Source organism: Oreochromis niloticus, linkage group LG5 (genome assembly GCF_001858045.2).
Source record: "Oreochromis niloticus isolate F11D_XX linkage group LG5, O_niloticus_UMD_NMBU, whole genome shotgun sequence".
NCBI lineage: Eukaryota > Metazoa > Chordata > Actinopteri > Cichliformes > Cichlidae > Oreochromis > Oreochromis niloticus.
Window position 1 is genome coordinate 14,477,498 of NC_031970.2, and position 16,143 is coordinate 14,493,640.

The 16,143-nt window shown below is 38.5% G+C and overlaps 1 protein-coding gene across 1 annotated transcript; it reads right to left on the minus strand.

Annotated features, from left to right (window-relative positions):
- Positions 1 to 16,143, minus strand: LOC100709756 (protein-glutamine gamma-glutamyltransferase E). The gene is made up of 15 exons (XM_019359161.2): positions 15,914 to 16,143; positions 14,534 to 14,704; positions 13,398 to 13,652; positions 13,129 to 13,247; positions 8,845 to 8,973; positions 8,421 to 8,598; positions 8,009 to 8,144; positions 6,150 to 6,259; positions 5,904 to 6,019; positions 5,659 to 5,785; positions 3,614 to 3,759; positions 2,548 to 2,722; positions 2,232 to 2,395; positions 1,236 to 1,369; positions 1 to 751 (listed from the first exon to the last, which is right to left on the minus strand). The coding sequence occupies exons 1-15, from the start codon at positions 15,936 to 15,938 to the stop codon at positions 604 to 606; spliced, it is 2,133 nt and encodes a 710-aa protein (XP_019214706.1). The 5' UTR covers positions 15,939 to 16,143; the 3' UTR covers positions 1 to 603.

The following is a 16,143-nucleotide window of genomic DNA, read 5'->3' on the forward strand; positions in this document are numbered from 1 at the left end:
GTGTTGGTGTGCTGGACTTCTAAAGTACACAAAAATGACCCAAACATCCACAAGATTTTACATTTTTGACAGTTTATTTGGGAAAATTATACAATCACTTACTGACCCTTTACCAAATGATTTTCAATATACACTTACAGACATAACTAAATAAATGGCCATAACATACCTATCAATCAAAGGAACCATACCCCTACGTTTAAGCCTCAGCAGTAGCCAAATACACTAGGAAAAAAAGAAATCATAACAACTGTACAAGTTGTTATGAGGAAATCTGTACTTTCCATTTGATTTTTAAAATTTTTTTCTACTATACTGTCTAGTTGGGCATTTTAACACAGAAGTCTGTTAAGATGGACTCACTTTTGGAGCCAGTCTCAAAAAGGTTCTTCTGAAGCTCAAAGTAAGGAAAAACACAAAGAATATGATGAATATAACTATATGATCTTATATCCCTTGAAGGTTGTTTTTTTTTTTTTAATGCTAGTAAAGTTTTTTTTTAATATAAAGAATTGTGTTAAAATAAAATATCTGCATCAAGCCTTTTTAAAAATGTATTTACTGATTAAAATTACACATTTTCTACCCTGTGATTCTGAGGAATTATGGTTGGACATTGACAATACAGGTGCACTTGAGGTCTCTGAAGGAGGAGCAGTCAAAGTCAGCCAGGAGAGTCTTCTTGCCAGTCTTCTTGGGAAGTAAGAAAAACGTAACACGAAACCTGTGGCTTGGTTTCAGATCTGGAAGTCTGCGGGAAACATAAGAGTAATACAGAACAGTTAAGGTTAATGTTTAATTTGGCAAAAGCTGGTGTTCCTAGAACTGCGACGGCAGGAGGAAGCTGCAAGATGGGCCAAGGAGGTGAGCAGAAGTTTCTCCAGTGGAATTTTGCTGTCCTGATTTCAATGGCACATCCACTGTTTTACTCCTTAAACAGCTGGAAATGTGTGGCCAAACCCTATGACACACCATTATGGAAATCTCAGGGACTGCTGAGCACTGTAGTCAGTGGCTAGATAAAGGGGAAAGACCCCAGCTGAGCCCCGAGGCGTTAGGGACACACACACCCAGGTGTAATCAGCTTCTAGTGACCCTGTGTCATTTGAGGTGGTGTGAAGACAGAAAGAATGCCGTTGCTACATGAAGGAAAAACTGGTGCACACAACACTTGTGTAAAACTGTACACAAGCATTTAGAATCCAGATAAGTTTAACTTATGCACACACACTTACATGCATTTTTGCTCTCCGTCCACAATACCACTTCCAGAAATAGTCAGAGTGCAATCTGTCAGTGTCTTGTTGACTGGGTTCATGAAAACCACTTCAGCAGTTGTGCTTTGGTTCACTCTTGCCAGACTGGGAGTCTAAAAGACAAAGATTTTACAGTTTAAAAACTTTTGCATATGCAGTACTGCTCTCAACCAAAAATTAGAAACCATAATGCGTGTGTCACTTTCGGTTTATGCAACTTCTGCTATAAATATGACAGCCCACATCATACAACACCACAGATACAGGAGGTGCATGTTTTATACACAGTCATGCACAAAGAAAAACACTCACTCCCTATGACCATCATGCATGATATCAGATAAAGGTTTGGGCACACTCAAGTGTTCCATCCCAAAGGACAAATATGAAATTTGGTATACATTAAAGACTGCCAACTGTAATAATGTGACCTAACTCCTCATGTAGCAATCAGTTTCAGTTTAACTGTACCAGCTCCATGACCAATTACTTTTGAATACAAGACATGTCAACTGGCAGCGATGGTGTTTTTTGTTTTGTGCTAATTAAGCAAGCCTTTAGCCTTCTAACATACCAAAAGATGGTGATTCTGTCAAAATAATTTCCTGCTTCTCATAATGGCACAGATAGTAAACAACATGCCGATTGTAATTATTACATTTAGTTATTATTTGCTCAATGTACTGCTATGCCCACAAAAGGAGAGAGGCTCTAGCTTCTCTCTCTAGGAGGGGGGCTGCCTTTAACAGGTATGGCTGGTAGGGGTGGGCCTGTAAGGTCAGGCTCCCAGTTTTTTCTTATCATTGAAGACAGGGCAGACAGCCAGAATTTTATATTTCATTTCACATAATTATATTTATCATTAAAACAAGTACAGCAGGAGATAACAACAGCTGTGAGCTAATGTGTCAGTTGTTCTTCGAACAAAGCTACAGAATGATTACAGAGTGAGAGAGATGGTAGTTGTTTACTCACTGTGATGGAGATTGGAGGATCCAACAGAATGACATCATTCACTGCTAGGTACACATTTTTCGGCTCCAGCTTATCTGTGACCACAGCTGAAATCTTCATGCTGTCAGAGTGCACCATGTGCTTATGGTACACCAGGAAGGGGACCAAGATAGGGATGGACAGATCTGGAGCAGACAGAGGGAGAGAATTATAGTTGTTGCAGTCTCTCATATGACCCGACCTCTCAATCTGTCTTTGAGGTATCTCTAATCTAAGAATAAACCCCACCCCACAAAAAACACTTGTGTTCAGATAAAGTCCTAGCCAATTGACTCACCTTTCCCAGGCAGCAGTGTCTCTTCCTTCACCTCACTCTGGATGTTTTCAACCGGTGAGCCATTGTATCTCATGGCTTGGACGCTGATATTGATGGACACAGGCCTGGCAGTGTGGCTCTCACTGTTCAGCACCAGCTTCAGACTCACGTCCTCACCGTCCTTTGGCTTGGATACCTGCAGCACCACAAATAGAGGAATAAGGTACAATTCCCTGTGCACCAGGTTTATTATGCATAATTCCCTAAAATATGATTAAAAAGATATGCTTAAAACAACAGCTTGTGAGATTTGAGTTTTCTTAATTTAGAAAAGCACTTTGCTTTTAGGCAACAACGGTAATGCTCATCTCCTTTTGAATAAGTTGTGGTTTTTGGGTGGTTTTTTGTTAAAATTGATTTACAATAGAGAGCATTTAGGACAGATAGTTCATAGCCTTTGCTAATTTTAGCCAGTGGCTATAAACAATGACTGATTCATAATTAGACAGTATTCAGTGTGCTTCATGCACAAGATATAGTTAAAACGTAAAGTTTTCATTCTCATTAAAGCACATACAGTAAAGATGAATGCAGTCCTTAGTTCCAACAAAAACATTTGGCCCAATCACCACCACAGTTGTTAACATTAATGCTATTTGTGGGCCTCCTGATGACATTTCAAAAGAAACTTGTCAGATGATAATCCTGCACACAGCCAATCCACCAGTCATTCATCTAACTGGCTGCTCAGCTAGAGCAGGACAAGTGTGCTAAAATGGTCATACTGTAGACACTTGAGTATAGAACTGCATATAAGAGATAACACATTTCACATTGACAGTGCTTTTTTCAGTCCTTTTTATGGTTTTATGGGGTCTGGTGGATTGGATGAGCTTTTATTCATTAACTGTTTTGGTCAACTTATTAAAATTAATTTAAAAAGGCAACAGAGGTCACTTTTTGTTACATTTGTAATAATAATTTTTCAGAAAATCCACACACCAAGATAATAGTAAGTACTAAATATATATTTAAGATTCACTTAAATAGAAAAATAAAGAGATACAACAGGAATTCTGTGATGTACCTCTTTAAATTGCATGTATATTTTTGGCCGTGTAACGACGCCCCCAGGAGATGTTCCGTTGGTACTGTTTGTGGTCCCGTCATTGTCCCTTTTCTCATTATTTCTGGAGAGGGCATATTTAAATACGGTTCTCTCCTTCTCAGTGCCTGTGGGGATGGAAAATGTTGTTGAGTTCAAAAGTCACAAATTAATTTTATCAAATAATATCAAATGTTCAGACCATAATGAAATGTGTTTTTGAACCTTCTTATTAATTACTGATGAAGTTAATTACATCAGACAATCAAATGACCAAAAAAACAATCTTCATCTGCAATATATTTTGCAAATTCCTATTACTCCATTAGGTTTATATAGTTGAATTTTGAAATTCCAAATAATACAAAATGTGACATAAATTGTGAAATAATTCACAGAAATAACTTTAATCTGAAAAAAGTAATAATAAATTAAAATTCTATAAATCTTAACCGATGAAAGTCAGACATTGCTTTTTAACCATGCTTCAACTGAATTATTTAAAAAATAAATGCATGAAACAGGCCTGTACAAAAATGATGGTACCCCTAGAAAAGAATGAAAATAATGTGACCAAAGGGACATGTTAATCCAAAGTGTGTTCACTAATCAGCATCACAGGTGTCTACAATCTTGTAATCAGTCAGTGGGCCTATATATAGGACTCCAGATAGTCACTGTGTTGTTTGGTGACATGGTGTGTACCACACTCAACATGGACCAGAGGAAGCAAAGGAAAGAGTTGTCTCAGGAGATTAGGAAGGAAATCATAGACAAGCATGTTAAAGGTAAAGGCTATAAGACCATCTCCAAGCAGATGGAGCAGATGTTCCTGTGACTACAGGCGCACATGTCATTCAGAAATTTAAGATCCATGGGACTGTAGCCAACCTCCCTGGATGTGGCCGCAGGAGGAAAAATTGATGACAAATCAAAGAGACGGATAATCCGCATGGTAAAAAAAGCCCAGAAAGACCTCTAAAGAGATCCAAGCTAAGCTTCATTCTCAATGAACATCAGTGTCAGATCGCACCATCCATCGTTGTTTGAGCCAAAGTGGGCTACATGGGAGACGACCAAGGAGGACACCATGGTTGAAAACAAATCCTAAAAAAGCCAGACTGGAATATGCCAAACTACATGTTGACAAGCCACAAAGCTTCTGGGAGAATGTCCTGTGGACAGATGAGACAAAAATTGAACTTTTTGCCAAGGTACATCAGCTCTATGTTCACAGACGGAAAAATGAAGCATATCAAGAAAAGAACACTGTCCCAACTGTGAAACATGGGGGAGGCTCAGTTATGTTCTGGGACTGCTTTGCTGCATCTGGCACAGGGTGTCTCGAATCTGTGCAGGGTACAATGAAATCTCAAGACTATCAAGGGATTCTAGAGAGAAATGTGCTGGCCAGTGTCAGAAAGCTCGCAGGTCATGGGTCTTACAACAGGACAATGACCAAAAACACCCAAGAATGGCTAAGAGGAAAGCATTGGACTATTTTAAAGTGGCCTTCTATGAGCCCTGATCTCAATCCTATTGAGCATCTTCGGAAGGAGCTGAAACATGCAGTCTGGAAAAGGCCCCCTTCAAACCGGAAACAACTGGAGCAGTTTGCTCATGAGGAGTGGGCCAAAATACCTGCTGAGAGGTGCAGAAGTCTCACTGACAGTTGCAGGAATCGTTTGATTGCAGTGATTGCCTCAAAAGGTTGTGCAACAAAATATTAAGTTGTGGGTACTATCATTTTTGTGTCCAGGCCTGTTTCATGCATTTATTTTTTAAATAATTCAGTTGAAGCATACTTGAAAAGCAATGTCTGACTTTCATTGGTTAAGATTTATAGAATTTTTATTTATTACTACTTTTGTCAGATTAAAGTTATTTCTGTGACTATTGTGAGTTTTTCTTTCATTGACTGAAGGGTACCAACAATTTTGTCCACATGTGTATAGTTTCATAATATCAGGATGGCAATGGACGAAATGGTCAGCTCAAATCTTTGAGTTTCTGTCAGCTGAACCCACCTTCCTTGTACTTGTACTTGTCTGTGATGTCCAGCCTCGTGTTGGAGCCAACAGCCTTGGTGGAGATGTTCTGTCCGACTGACTTGGTGTCAGAGAGCATTTTTGTCATTGTGCCATCAGCTTTACACTGAACACGAAGAAAGAAACAATTTAGAACACAAAACTGGACACAAAACATTTCTGCCAAAGACTTCCTACTAAATGTGATATTCATGTATTCATAGAGTCAAGCTATGTATACTAACCAGCCAGTCAACGCAGTCAGCATTGACCTCAGCAAAGACAAATGGGACATCATATTTGAGATCGGTTTCTCCATCCAGGATGGCTTTGACTGGGGCTGGACCGCAGCAGTATACACCTGCATATGCAGAGCAGCCCATTCAAACAAAAATCAGTGTTCAAAAGCAATACTTAGAAATTAATCTTATTTTTATGATCAATAAGTAATAAAACAAAGGAAGAAACAGTTGAGACAAGAGATTTCATACTGTCACTCTTTTCCTGTGGTGTTGGATCCACAACTTGCCACCCATCATATTTTCCATCCTTTGCCAGGTCAGTTCGGGTCATCCAGCACTCTAACCAGACGTGGAAGTTCCTTAAACACATACAGAACACAGCATTCCGATGTTGGATTGATTGGAAACTCAACACTGGATTTAGAAAGTCCAGAACGGTCAACAGAGCTGGACTACGTGACAGCATAAGGAAATTAAAGTGGTTGATCAAAAACTGGAGGGTTGATGATTTTGACACATTGCAGTTAATTTAAACATAGACAATTACAAAGAAAGCTGCACCAAAGAGTAAAACAGTTAAATGTGAATTATAAAATATTAGGGCTCTCTCTTCTAAATCCCTTTTATTAAATGATTTTAATGAGTGCAGTCAGTTGCCCATAGACATTGCCTGATGAGTGCCAATGACTAAATAGAGTGCACCTGTGTGTAATCTAATGTCAGTACAAATACAGCTGCTCTGTGACGGCCTCAGAGGTTGTCTAAGAGAATACTGGGAGCAACAACACCATGAAGTCCAAAGAACACACCAGACAGATCAGGGATAAAGTTATTGAGAAATTTAAAGCAGACTTAGGCTACAAAAAGATTTCCCAAGCCTTGAACATCCCACGGAGCACTGTTCAAGCGATCATTCAGAAATGGAAGGAGTATGGCACAACTGTAAACCTACCAAGACAAGGCCGTCCACCTAAACTCACAGGCCGAACAAGGAGAGCGCTGATCAGAAATGCAGCCAAGAGGCCCATGGTGACTCTGGACGAGCTGCAGAGATCTACAGCTCAGGTGGGGGAATCTGTCCATAGGACAACTATTAGTTGTGCACTGCACAAAGTTGGCCTTTATGGAAGAGTGGCAAGAAGAAAGCCATTGTTAAGAGAAAACCATAAGAAGTCCCGTTTGCAGTTTGCCGCAAGCCATGCAGGGGACACAGCAAACATGTGGAAGAAGGTGCTCTGGTCAGATGAGACCAAAATGGAACTTTTTGGCCAAAATGCAAAACGCTATGTGTGGCGGAAAACTAACACTGCACATCACTCTGAACACACCAACCCCACTGTCAAATATGGTGGTGGCAGCATCATGCTCTGGGGGTGCTTCTCTTCAGCAGGGACAGGGAAGCTGGTCAGAGTTGATGGGAAGATGGATGGAGCCAAATACAGGGCAATCTTGGAAGAAAACCTCTTGGAGTCTGCAAAAGACTTGAGACTGGGGCGGAGGTTCACCTTCCAGCAGGACAACGACCCTAAACATAAAGCCAGGGCAACAATGGAATGGTTTCAAACAAAACATATCCATGTGTTAGAATGGCCCAGTCAAAGTCCAGATCTAAATCCAATCGAGAATCTGTGGCAAGATCTGAAAACTGCTGTTCACAAACGCTGTCCATCTAATCTGACTTTGCTGGAGCTGTTTTGCAAAGAAGAATGGGCAAGGATTTCAGTCTCTAGATGTGCAAAGCTGGTAGAGACATACCCTAAAAGACTGGCAGCTGTAATTGCAGCAAAAGGTGGTTCTACAAAGTATTGACTCAGGGGGCTGAATAATTATGCACACCCCACTTTTCAGTTATTTATTTGTAAAAAATGTTTGGAATCATGTATGATTTTTGTTCCACTTCTCACGTGTACACCACTTTGTATTGGTCTTTCACGTGGAATTCCAATAAAATTGATTCATGTTTGTGGCTGTAATGTGACAAAATGTAACAAAAAGTTCACTGTATATGAAGGCAAGGAAGTTCGAATGTTTGGTGAATAAGAGTAATAGATGAGGAAAGAATCTGTACTTCAATTGCTTTCTCAAAATATGAGCTTTTCTTGTCTTACCAGATACTGTCCCTGGTCTCTTTTTCTCTCACTCCATAGTCAGCGTGGTACACATCAATGGTGAGATTCTTGTTATTGTCATGAGCTGACTGGAAGTTGGTGATCACACGGCATGGGATGCCCAACAGACGCATTACTGGATCCCAAAAGACAAAGAAAACAGTCAAAAAAAAGAAAAGAAGTCAATGAAGCATTTGTCAAATTGTACATTAGATTTTATTGTTAAATGTCATTATTCTTAATGCTATGCCACTAGCTGGCCCAGTGATGGAAAGTTGTAAGTAAGGAAAAGACAGATGAGACACCTGCAAATCAGTAATATTATGCACTTCCAGAGAACTTCTAGTATTATCCTACATTAGCTACATTGGCGGTTGTACTGTGAGTAAGGACTTGCAGAGTTAGTAAGTACCTGAACACATCACGCCAGCAAATACCCAGCACTGTCCATATTTGACTGATTGGCAGTTGATGTCATACCAACGCTTGAGGATGGGATAGCTGCCAGACCAGTGAGTGGGTTCATTCCCACCCGAGTATGGAGCTGACCACCGTCCCTCCACGACGCCACAGTCATCATTACTGTTGATCTGGAAGCAAAAAAGGAAAACAAAGTTCTCCTTCTTATATTGTGATTTATACAAGTGAACTATGGTTTTCCTCAAAATGACTATAAAACATTAATTAACAAAATGCCATAGACCATTCCTTCCTACACGTTACCTTGATTCCTTTTAAATTTAAAGTATAATCCTTTAAATCACCCTTTTGCAGAAATGTTCTTTGCAAAAAAAATACATCTGTACAGAACAGATGTATATACATAAATATCCTACCATGGCGCTGACCACACGACTGACGTAGATGGGGTTACAGCGAGCAGAAACATCATTGGCTGCATTTGCCAGGTGTTTGGGGTTGACATCCAAGATCTTTAGACAAATCTTCACCATGTCCTCTTCAAACTGGGCAGGAAGAGAGCAGCTTATCTTAAACTACAGTGGTGTAAGTCATTCCTACTTCATAGCAGAGCAAGTCTATTCATACTTATCGTCAAAAATTATCCACAGTAGTGTCAAAGTGTATCTATGTGACTCACTGAGTCATTCTTGGGTGAGTACATTCTTAAACTTTACCTGCAAGCAATTAGCAAACATAAGTATATTTTTGCTTATGCAAAGGTTGATGGTGGTTACACCTTCTTTCTCTTGTCTTACAGTTTTTCTCAGTTGCTTTGGTGCATTTCTCACAACAGAATTGATCTCTGCACCACTACTAAGACTCTTCTCAAAACAATTAGTGCAAACTGCAAAACATGGTGGATAACTTGCAAAAGTGAGTCACTTCATCAAAAAGAAAAGTCAGTTGTTCAAAAGCAAGTCAGTTGCTCAAAATAAGTAGTCAATGCTTCAAAAGCAAGTCCCTTAATCAAAACAGATAATATATTCATCAAAAGCAAGTACTTATATCAATCAAAGTGTCAGGGCTGTCACAATTACAAGTCAGTACACCAGCACCTTTGGTCACAAAAGCAAATGGTTTGAACATGTTCTCATTGTGACGGATTTCTTTGTAGGTGCTTCCCAATGACATGTCAAGTCTGAAAACCATAAATTGTAAAGGAAACTCAAGACACTTCATATGCACTCTTGATAATACAGTTTTTCTCAGTTGCTTTGGTGCATTTCTCACAACAGAATTACACTTTGCACAACAGTTAGTTCAACCTCCACAACATGTAGTCGTTTTGGCACAACCTTGTGGCGGTTTCATGTTCATTTCGTCCAAAGTCAAATGCCTTTGGACATGAAGCAGCTGAGTAAGTACAAATATCTAAAGAATGGTCACTATCTCCTTGCTTTGATCATGAATGTCACAATTATTTATACTTGTACCGGCTGAATAGTCATTGTCCATACAACTAATAGTCTTCATTTCATTGCTTGTGTAGGTGCACTCAAAATTGTTGAACATCTTCTCAAACAATTTGTACACCCATTTTGAAAACTCTATTTTTAAGGAGTTTCCATGAAAATCTCCATAAATTACTTTTCTCAGGTGAACCTTATCTCACACTAATGAAAATTGGTGTGTGTTACTCTTACTTGCAACCAATGAAAAGCCTCTTCTACCCAGTCATAGGTGAATCGCGTTACAGTATCCCCTACTCTACAAGTATATATATACAGTTTTTCTCAGTCGCTTTGGTGCGTTTCTCAGATCAGAATTGAAATTCTCATAACTATTAGTTCAACCTCCACAACACTCAGTCATTTGTGCACATCATAGTAGCAATTTCTCCCCTCTCTGAACAAACTGCAAATGATTTTGGACATGAATCAGTTGCTTCCATATATTTCCCTGCTGCTTTCTGACATTTCCATTTGTTTATGTCATGTCAGTCAAAAGTAATCATACCTATGGATGCTGAATAGTCGTTCCCAATAAAACTAATAGTCATACATCCATTGCTTGAGTCATCACACACAAAATTGTTGAACTAGTTATCACATGCCAAATATTGGCCATCTGTCAAGCAAATCCTATACCTTTCTGTATCATTTTTCCTGGAAATGGCTCCGAAATTGAACAATTGATCTCAGGTGAATCACACGGTATTTGGCAATATTGAATCTGTTTCAATTTCAACAATTGACAGAGTACTCAAGAAGAATGAAATCCACATGAAGCAATTGTATAAAGTGCCATTTGAACGAAACAGTGACAGGGTGAAGGAGATCCGTCACCAGTATGTGCAGGTAAAGCTGGTCTTCTATGTTCTGCACTGCAAACTGTTTTACAGTACTTCGTAGTTTCATGCAGTACACTTGCAATTCCACAGCACATACTCTACAATGTGTTTTACCAAATGCATGCATTACTGTTTGTTACTGTACACAGGCATATTGTGACATTGCATTTCTGTCTCTCTCTAAAGCGTGTACTGGAGCTGGAAGCCAGGGAAACACTGCACACATTCATATATGACATCACAGCTGAGTCCTGCAGAGGGTGGATTCGACACTCCAGAAGATACTTTCCCGGATGCAACGATAGAGCTGACATTCCCTGTGATGTTGATGCAAATATGTGGGCAGACAGACGGGAGCGTCTAGATATCAATGATTGATATGCAGCAGTGTCTGTTTTTCAGGGGGGTTTTTTGTTTCATAAGTACTGCAGTAAGGTTTACTGTCTAAGTGAGTTTATGTTTGCTGTAAAATGTGTGATTTACTGTATTTCCCCAGTTGCACAATGCTGTTGTACACAGTTTCAATTGAATATTATCAAGAGTGCATATGAAGTGTCTTGAGTTTCCTTTACAATTTATGGTTTTCAGACTTGACATGTCATTGGGAAGCACCTACAAAGAAATCCGTCACAATGAGAACATGTTCAAACCATTTGCTTTTGTGACCAAAGGTGCTGGTGTACTGACTTGTAATTGTGACAGCCCTGACACTTTGATTGATATAAGTACTTGCTTTTGATGAATATATTATCTGTTTTGATTAAGGGACTTGCTTTTGAAGCATTGACTACTTATTTTGAGCAACTGACTTGCTTTTGAACAACTGACTTTTCTTTTTGATGAAGTGACTCACTTTTGCAAGTTATCCACCATGTTTTGCAGTTTGCACTAATTGTTTTGAGAAAAGCCTTAGTAGTGGTGCAGAGATCAATTCTGTTGTGAGAAATGCACCAAAGCAACTGAGAAAAACTGTATTCAATTGAAACTGTGCACAGCATTGTGCAACTGGGGAAATACAGTAAATCAAACATTTTACAGCAAACATAAACTCACTTAGACAGTAAACCTTACTGCAGTACTTATGAAACAAAAAAAAAAAACTGAAAAACAGACACTGCTGCATATCAGTCATTGATATCTAGACGCTCCCGTCTGTCTGCCCACATATTTGCATCAACATCACAGGGAATGTCAGCTCTATCGATGCATCCGGGAAAGTATCTTCTGGAGTGTCGAATCCACCCTCTGCAGGACTCTGCTGTGATGTCATCACAAGCTTTTGTAGATTCAGTATGCACCTCATGCCAATCCTGTCTGTTGGTTTACATTATATATATACTTGTAGAGTAGGGGATACTGTAACGCGATTCACCTATGACTGGGTAGAAGAGGCTTTTCATTGGTTGCAAGTAAGAGTAACACACACCAATTTTCATTAGTGTGAGATAAGGTTCACCTGAGAAAAGTAATTTATGGAGATTTTCATGGAAACTCCTTAAAAATAGGGTTTTCAAAATGGGTGTACAAATTGTTTGACAAGTTGTTCAACAATTTTGAGTGCACTGACACAAGCAATGACATGAAGACTATTAGTTGTATGGACAATGACTATTCAGCCGGTACAAGTATAAATAATTGTGACATTCATGATCAAAGCAAGGAGATAGTGACCATTCTTTAGATATTTGTACTTACTCAACTGCTTCATGTCCAAAGGCATTTGACTTTGGACGAAATGAACATGAAACCGCCACAAGGTTGTGCCAAAACGACTACATGTTGTGGAGGTTGAACTAACTGTTGTGCAAAGTGTAATTCTGTTGTGAGAAATGCACCAAAGCAACTGAGAAAAACTGTAAACAGTTATCAAGAATCTTAAATTATTCTAGATACTGTATATGGCCCTTTACATTAACCACTTTTATTTTGCTTTATAGAAAATAAAATATTATAGTGGTGTGAAGACAATGGTGTTTAAACCCTTAAAATAAAATATGCAGTAGCAATGAAATTTTAGCATTATTCAGTAGCTACCATTTTGAAAGATAAGATTGTTAGAATAAAAAGAATGATTGTTAAAACCTTGATTAATATGGTGCTCTTTGGTGTCTATTTATTAAATTCAGTGTCAAAAATCTAATAAACCTACACAAAGTGTGTGTGTATGTGTGTACTGGTTTTTCCTATCTTGGTGGGGATCAAAATCTAAAATTTACCATACTTATATGGACCAACCAAAACCCAAGTCCCCATGAGTTTGAAGGCAGGATAGCAACACCCGACATGTGTGTGTGCGTGTGTGTGCGTGTGTGTGTGTGTGTGTGTGTGTGTGTGTGTGTGTGTCTGTGTGTGTGTGTGTGGTGTATACCTGCCCAAAGTCCCAGGGAACAGATCTGATGTAGTTCTCACTTCCACTATAGATTATACCATGTTCATTCATCACATACTCCTGTCTCTGTGCCTCATCAGAGAGAGACACTGAATCATCTACAGTAAAAAGGATAGGGATAAATACTTAAGACAGGCAGATCAATGGATGGATAGATAGTGTTTTTAAGGAAAACAACAGCAACAGATGAACAGTGTTAATGGACAGTTAGGCAAACTGGCAGGCAGACAGAAAGATAACAAACCTACCAGGACACCAGGGATTGAAAAGCACTACCAGGGTTGCCAACAAGGTTTCCTCATTCCTATATCTGGCAGTTAAGTTGTACTTTCCGACTGGAGCGTCAGCTGGAGGGGTAATGGTCAAATTCAAGGAACCTGTTAGTGGGTAAGATCTCTTCTCAAGCTCCACCTTCCACACTGCCTTCGCTGACGGCGAACGCCGGATTTTGTCTGGGATACCAAAGCATGACTTTGTCCCCAGGTTCTCGGATGGATATTTTCCTTTTGAGAGGATTCACAGAGGTAATAGGTAAATAGAGATAAATAATACAAGACAATCAAACTGTTTTAACCATCAAAGATGGACATCATGAAAACTATCCTACTTAAACCCGCATTAAGTAAATGTGTCTCTCATTATAGACTTGCACCTCTCACTCTATGACAGCTGGGATAAATATTAACTTTCAAACTTGTTAGAATTTGCATTATGTACTGTACTTCCATGTATGTTTGCACATTTCAATCATGCCAATCACTGCCTCCATTTTTAATTTCATGCCAACAAAGACACCGCAACCAATGACTGAGAGATGTGTAATCCGAAAAAAGAAAGCAAAAGAAAAGCAGCTGTCACATCCAACTGTACTAATAGGTGAAAGCCTTTAAGAAGTAAAGCTTAGTTTATTTACAACAGAGCCTTTCCCTTCTGTGTTATGTCTAGCTTTCTCCTCACCCTTTCAATTGTCTGCTCCACCCTCATTGCTGTCACCTGACATAATTTCTCTTAATCTCTCTTTCTATTTAATTTTTATTCCATTAGCTTATTAATAAAACCTGCTCTCTGTTTGAAATATCTGGCTCCTGTGTTTAAGAGCTCTTTTTAAACTAAACCACATGTATCTTTCATTTTTAGTGGGTTTGACAAAAGTCTTCATAGACATCCATAATAAGCATTCCAAAACATTAATATCGCTGATAAAACAAAGACAAAAAGAAAAAAATAGAGAAAGAAGAAATAAGAAAAAAAAACATAAAAACACTGTTGATACATGGAAATCAATTTTCAAACAGTTCTTTTATTGCTTCAATAAAAAAAAATCTATTAAAAGAAAATTATATGCAATTTAAAAAATATCTCCATTATATAATTACAGACAAACCTGTTTCTGCAGTGATGGTGAGTGGGTAAAGGTCAGGGTTGAAAGGTTGCGTCAGTTCAACTTTCACAGTGAACGGCTGGCCTCTCCTCACAATCAGCTGATCCTTTGAGAGTTTTTTGGTGTGGTGTTCAGTGTTGTTGATCTCATAGTTGAGACTCACTCCTTTAAAAACTGCAATAAATAAATAAATAAAAATATAACTGAAGCAGATAAAATCAAAAGAACTGTGGCTAGTTTTCCGGGATACTGGAACCTTCGTCCTGTTAGTGTTTTTTTGTTGTGTTTTTTTTTCTTTCTCTTTTTTCTCCATATGTTTACCTTAAATGTCAAATTAACCGTTCCACACTTAAGGACTAAAGCCCACAGTGGTGATATGTTTACTCTATCTTTCCAAACTGTCTCCTACACACAAAGTTTAATAATTAATAACAAGCGTTACATATTTTGCTGCTTTCACCTTTACTTTGACAAAGTTTACTTGCTGATTTCAAATCTGAAAACCCCTTTCCTACAGCATGTCCTACTTTTTAGTTATGATTTTGCAAGTATTGGACAATTAGGATGACTGAACAGAAACAGCAACAAATTTCAGCATTTAAGAAATAAGTTTGGTCTTGAGATAAGAAAAGCCAGATGTTTCATTCTAAGGTTATTTATAGATGTCTGTTCAAGAAATGGATAAACGTAAGCACAATAATTTAATGGAGCTCAAAAGGTAGAGCAGGTCATCTACTAATCGGAGGGTTAGTGAGTCAATCCCTGGCTGCTTCAGTCTGCCTGCCAAAGAATCATTGGGCAACATTAAACCCCTAGCTGTTTCTGATGTGTCCATCAGAGTATAAATATTAGATAGAAAGTACTGAGGCATAAAAAAGTGCTTCTGTAATGTGGGTGAATGAGGCATGCTGTATAAAAATCAATCTGGCATACTGGCATTAAAACTGACTTGAACCCAAACCTAATTTTGTTTTACAGAACATATTTTTGATTTTCAAGGTGGTGAGATAATGACCACAGGCATGCCATTAGCTTTTGTCTGTTTTTTGTTTTTTATTGTGATAAAGTTGAGCATATCACAAAGGTGACTGGAGTCACATCTATAAGCATAGCATGATATTTTTTTTTTAATTTACCAGATAAAAACTGATGTAGATGCAACCTTTTCTAAAAATCTCTTTTTCTTTTTCTTTTGCTTCTTACAAACCATGTAATATAATATTATGTAAATACATTTTATTATGTAAATAATACATCTTGTGTTAAAAGAAAATGTAAATAAGAATACATTCTTCATGCATACAATATATGGAGGAAGGTACAACGTATTGAAAAATGATGATAAAATTAAGTTAATGTACATTCAAAAATTGCTGTACTTACTTGACCGCCTGGTCTCCAATGACATCTTTCTCGATTTTATGCAGCAGTTTAAGTACAGCGAGAAGCTCTGTGGAAGGCACTGACATGCACACTGACAGGATACGCTGAACCGTGGTGGATTTTATACCAACTCCTACACCCATCCCCATTTCACAAACTAGATTAACCAGCTAGATTAGCCATTTCCTGGTTGTTCAAAAGCTGCTCACGCGCGCGCACACACACACACA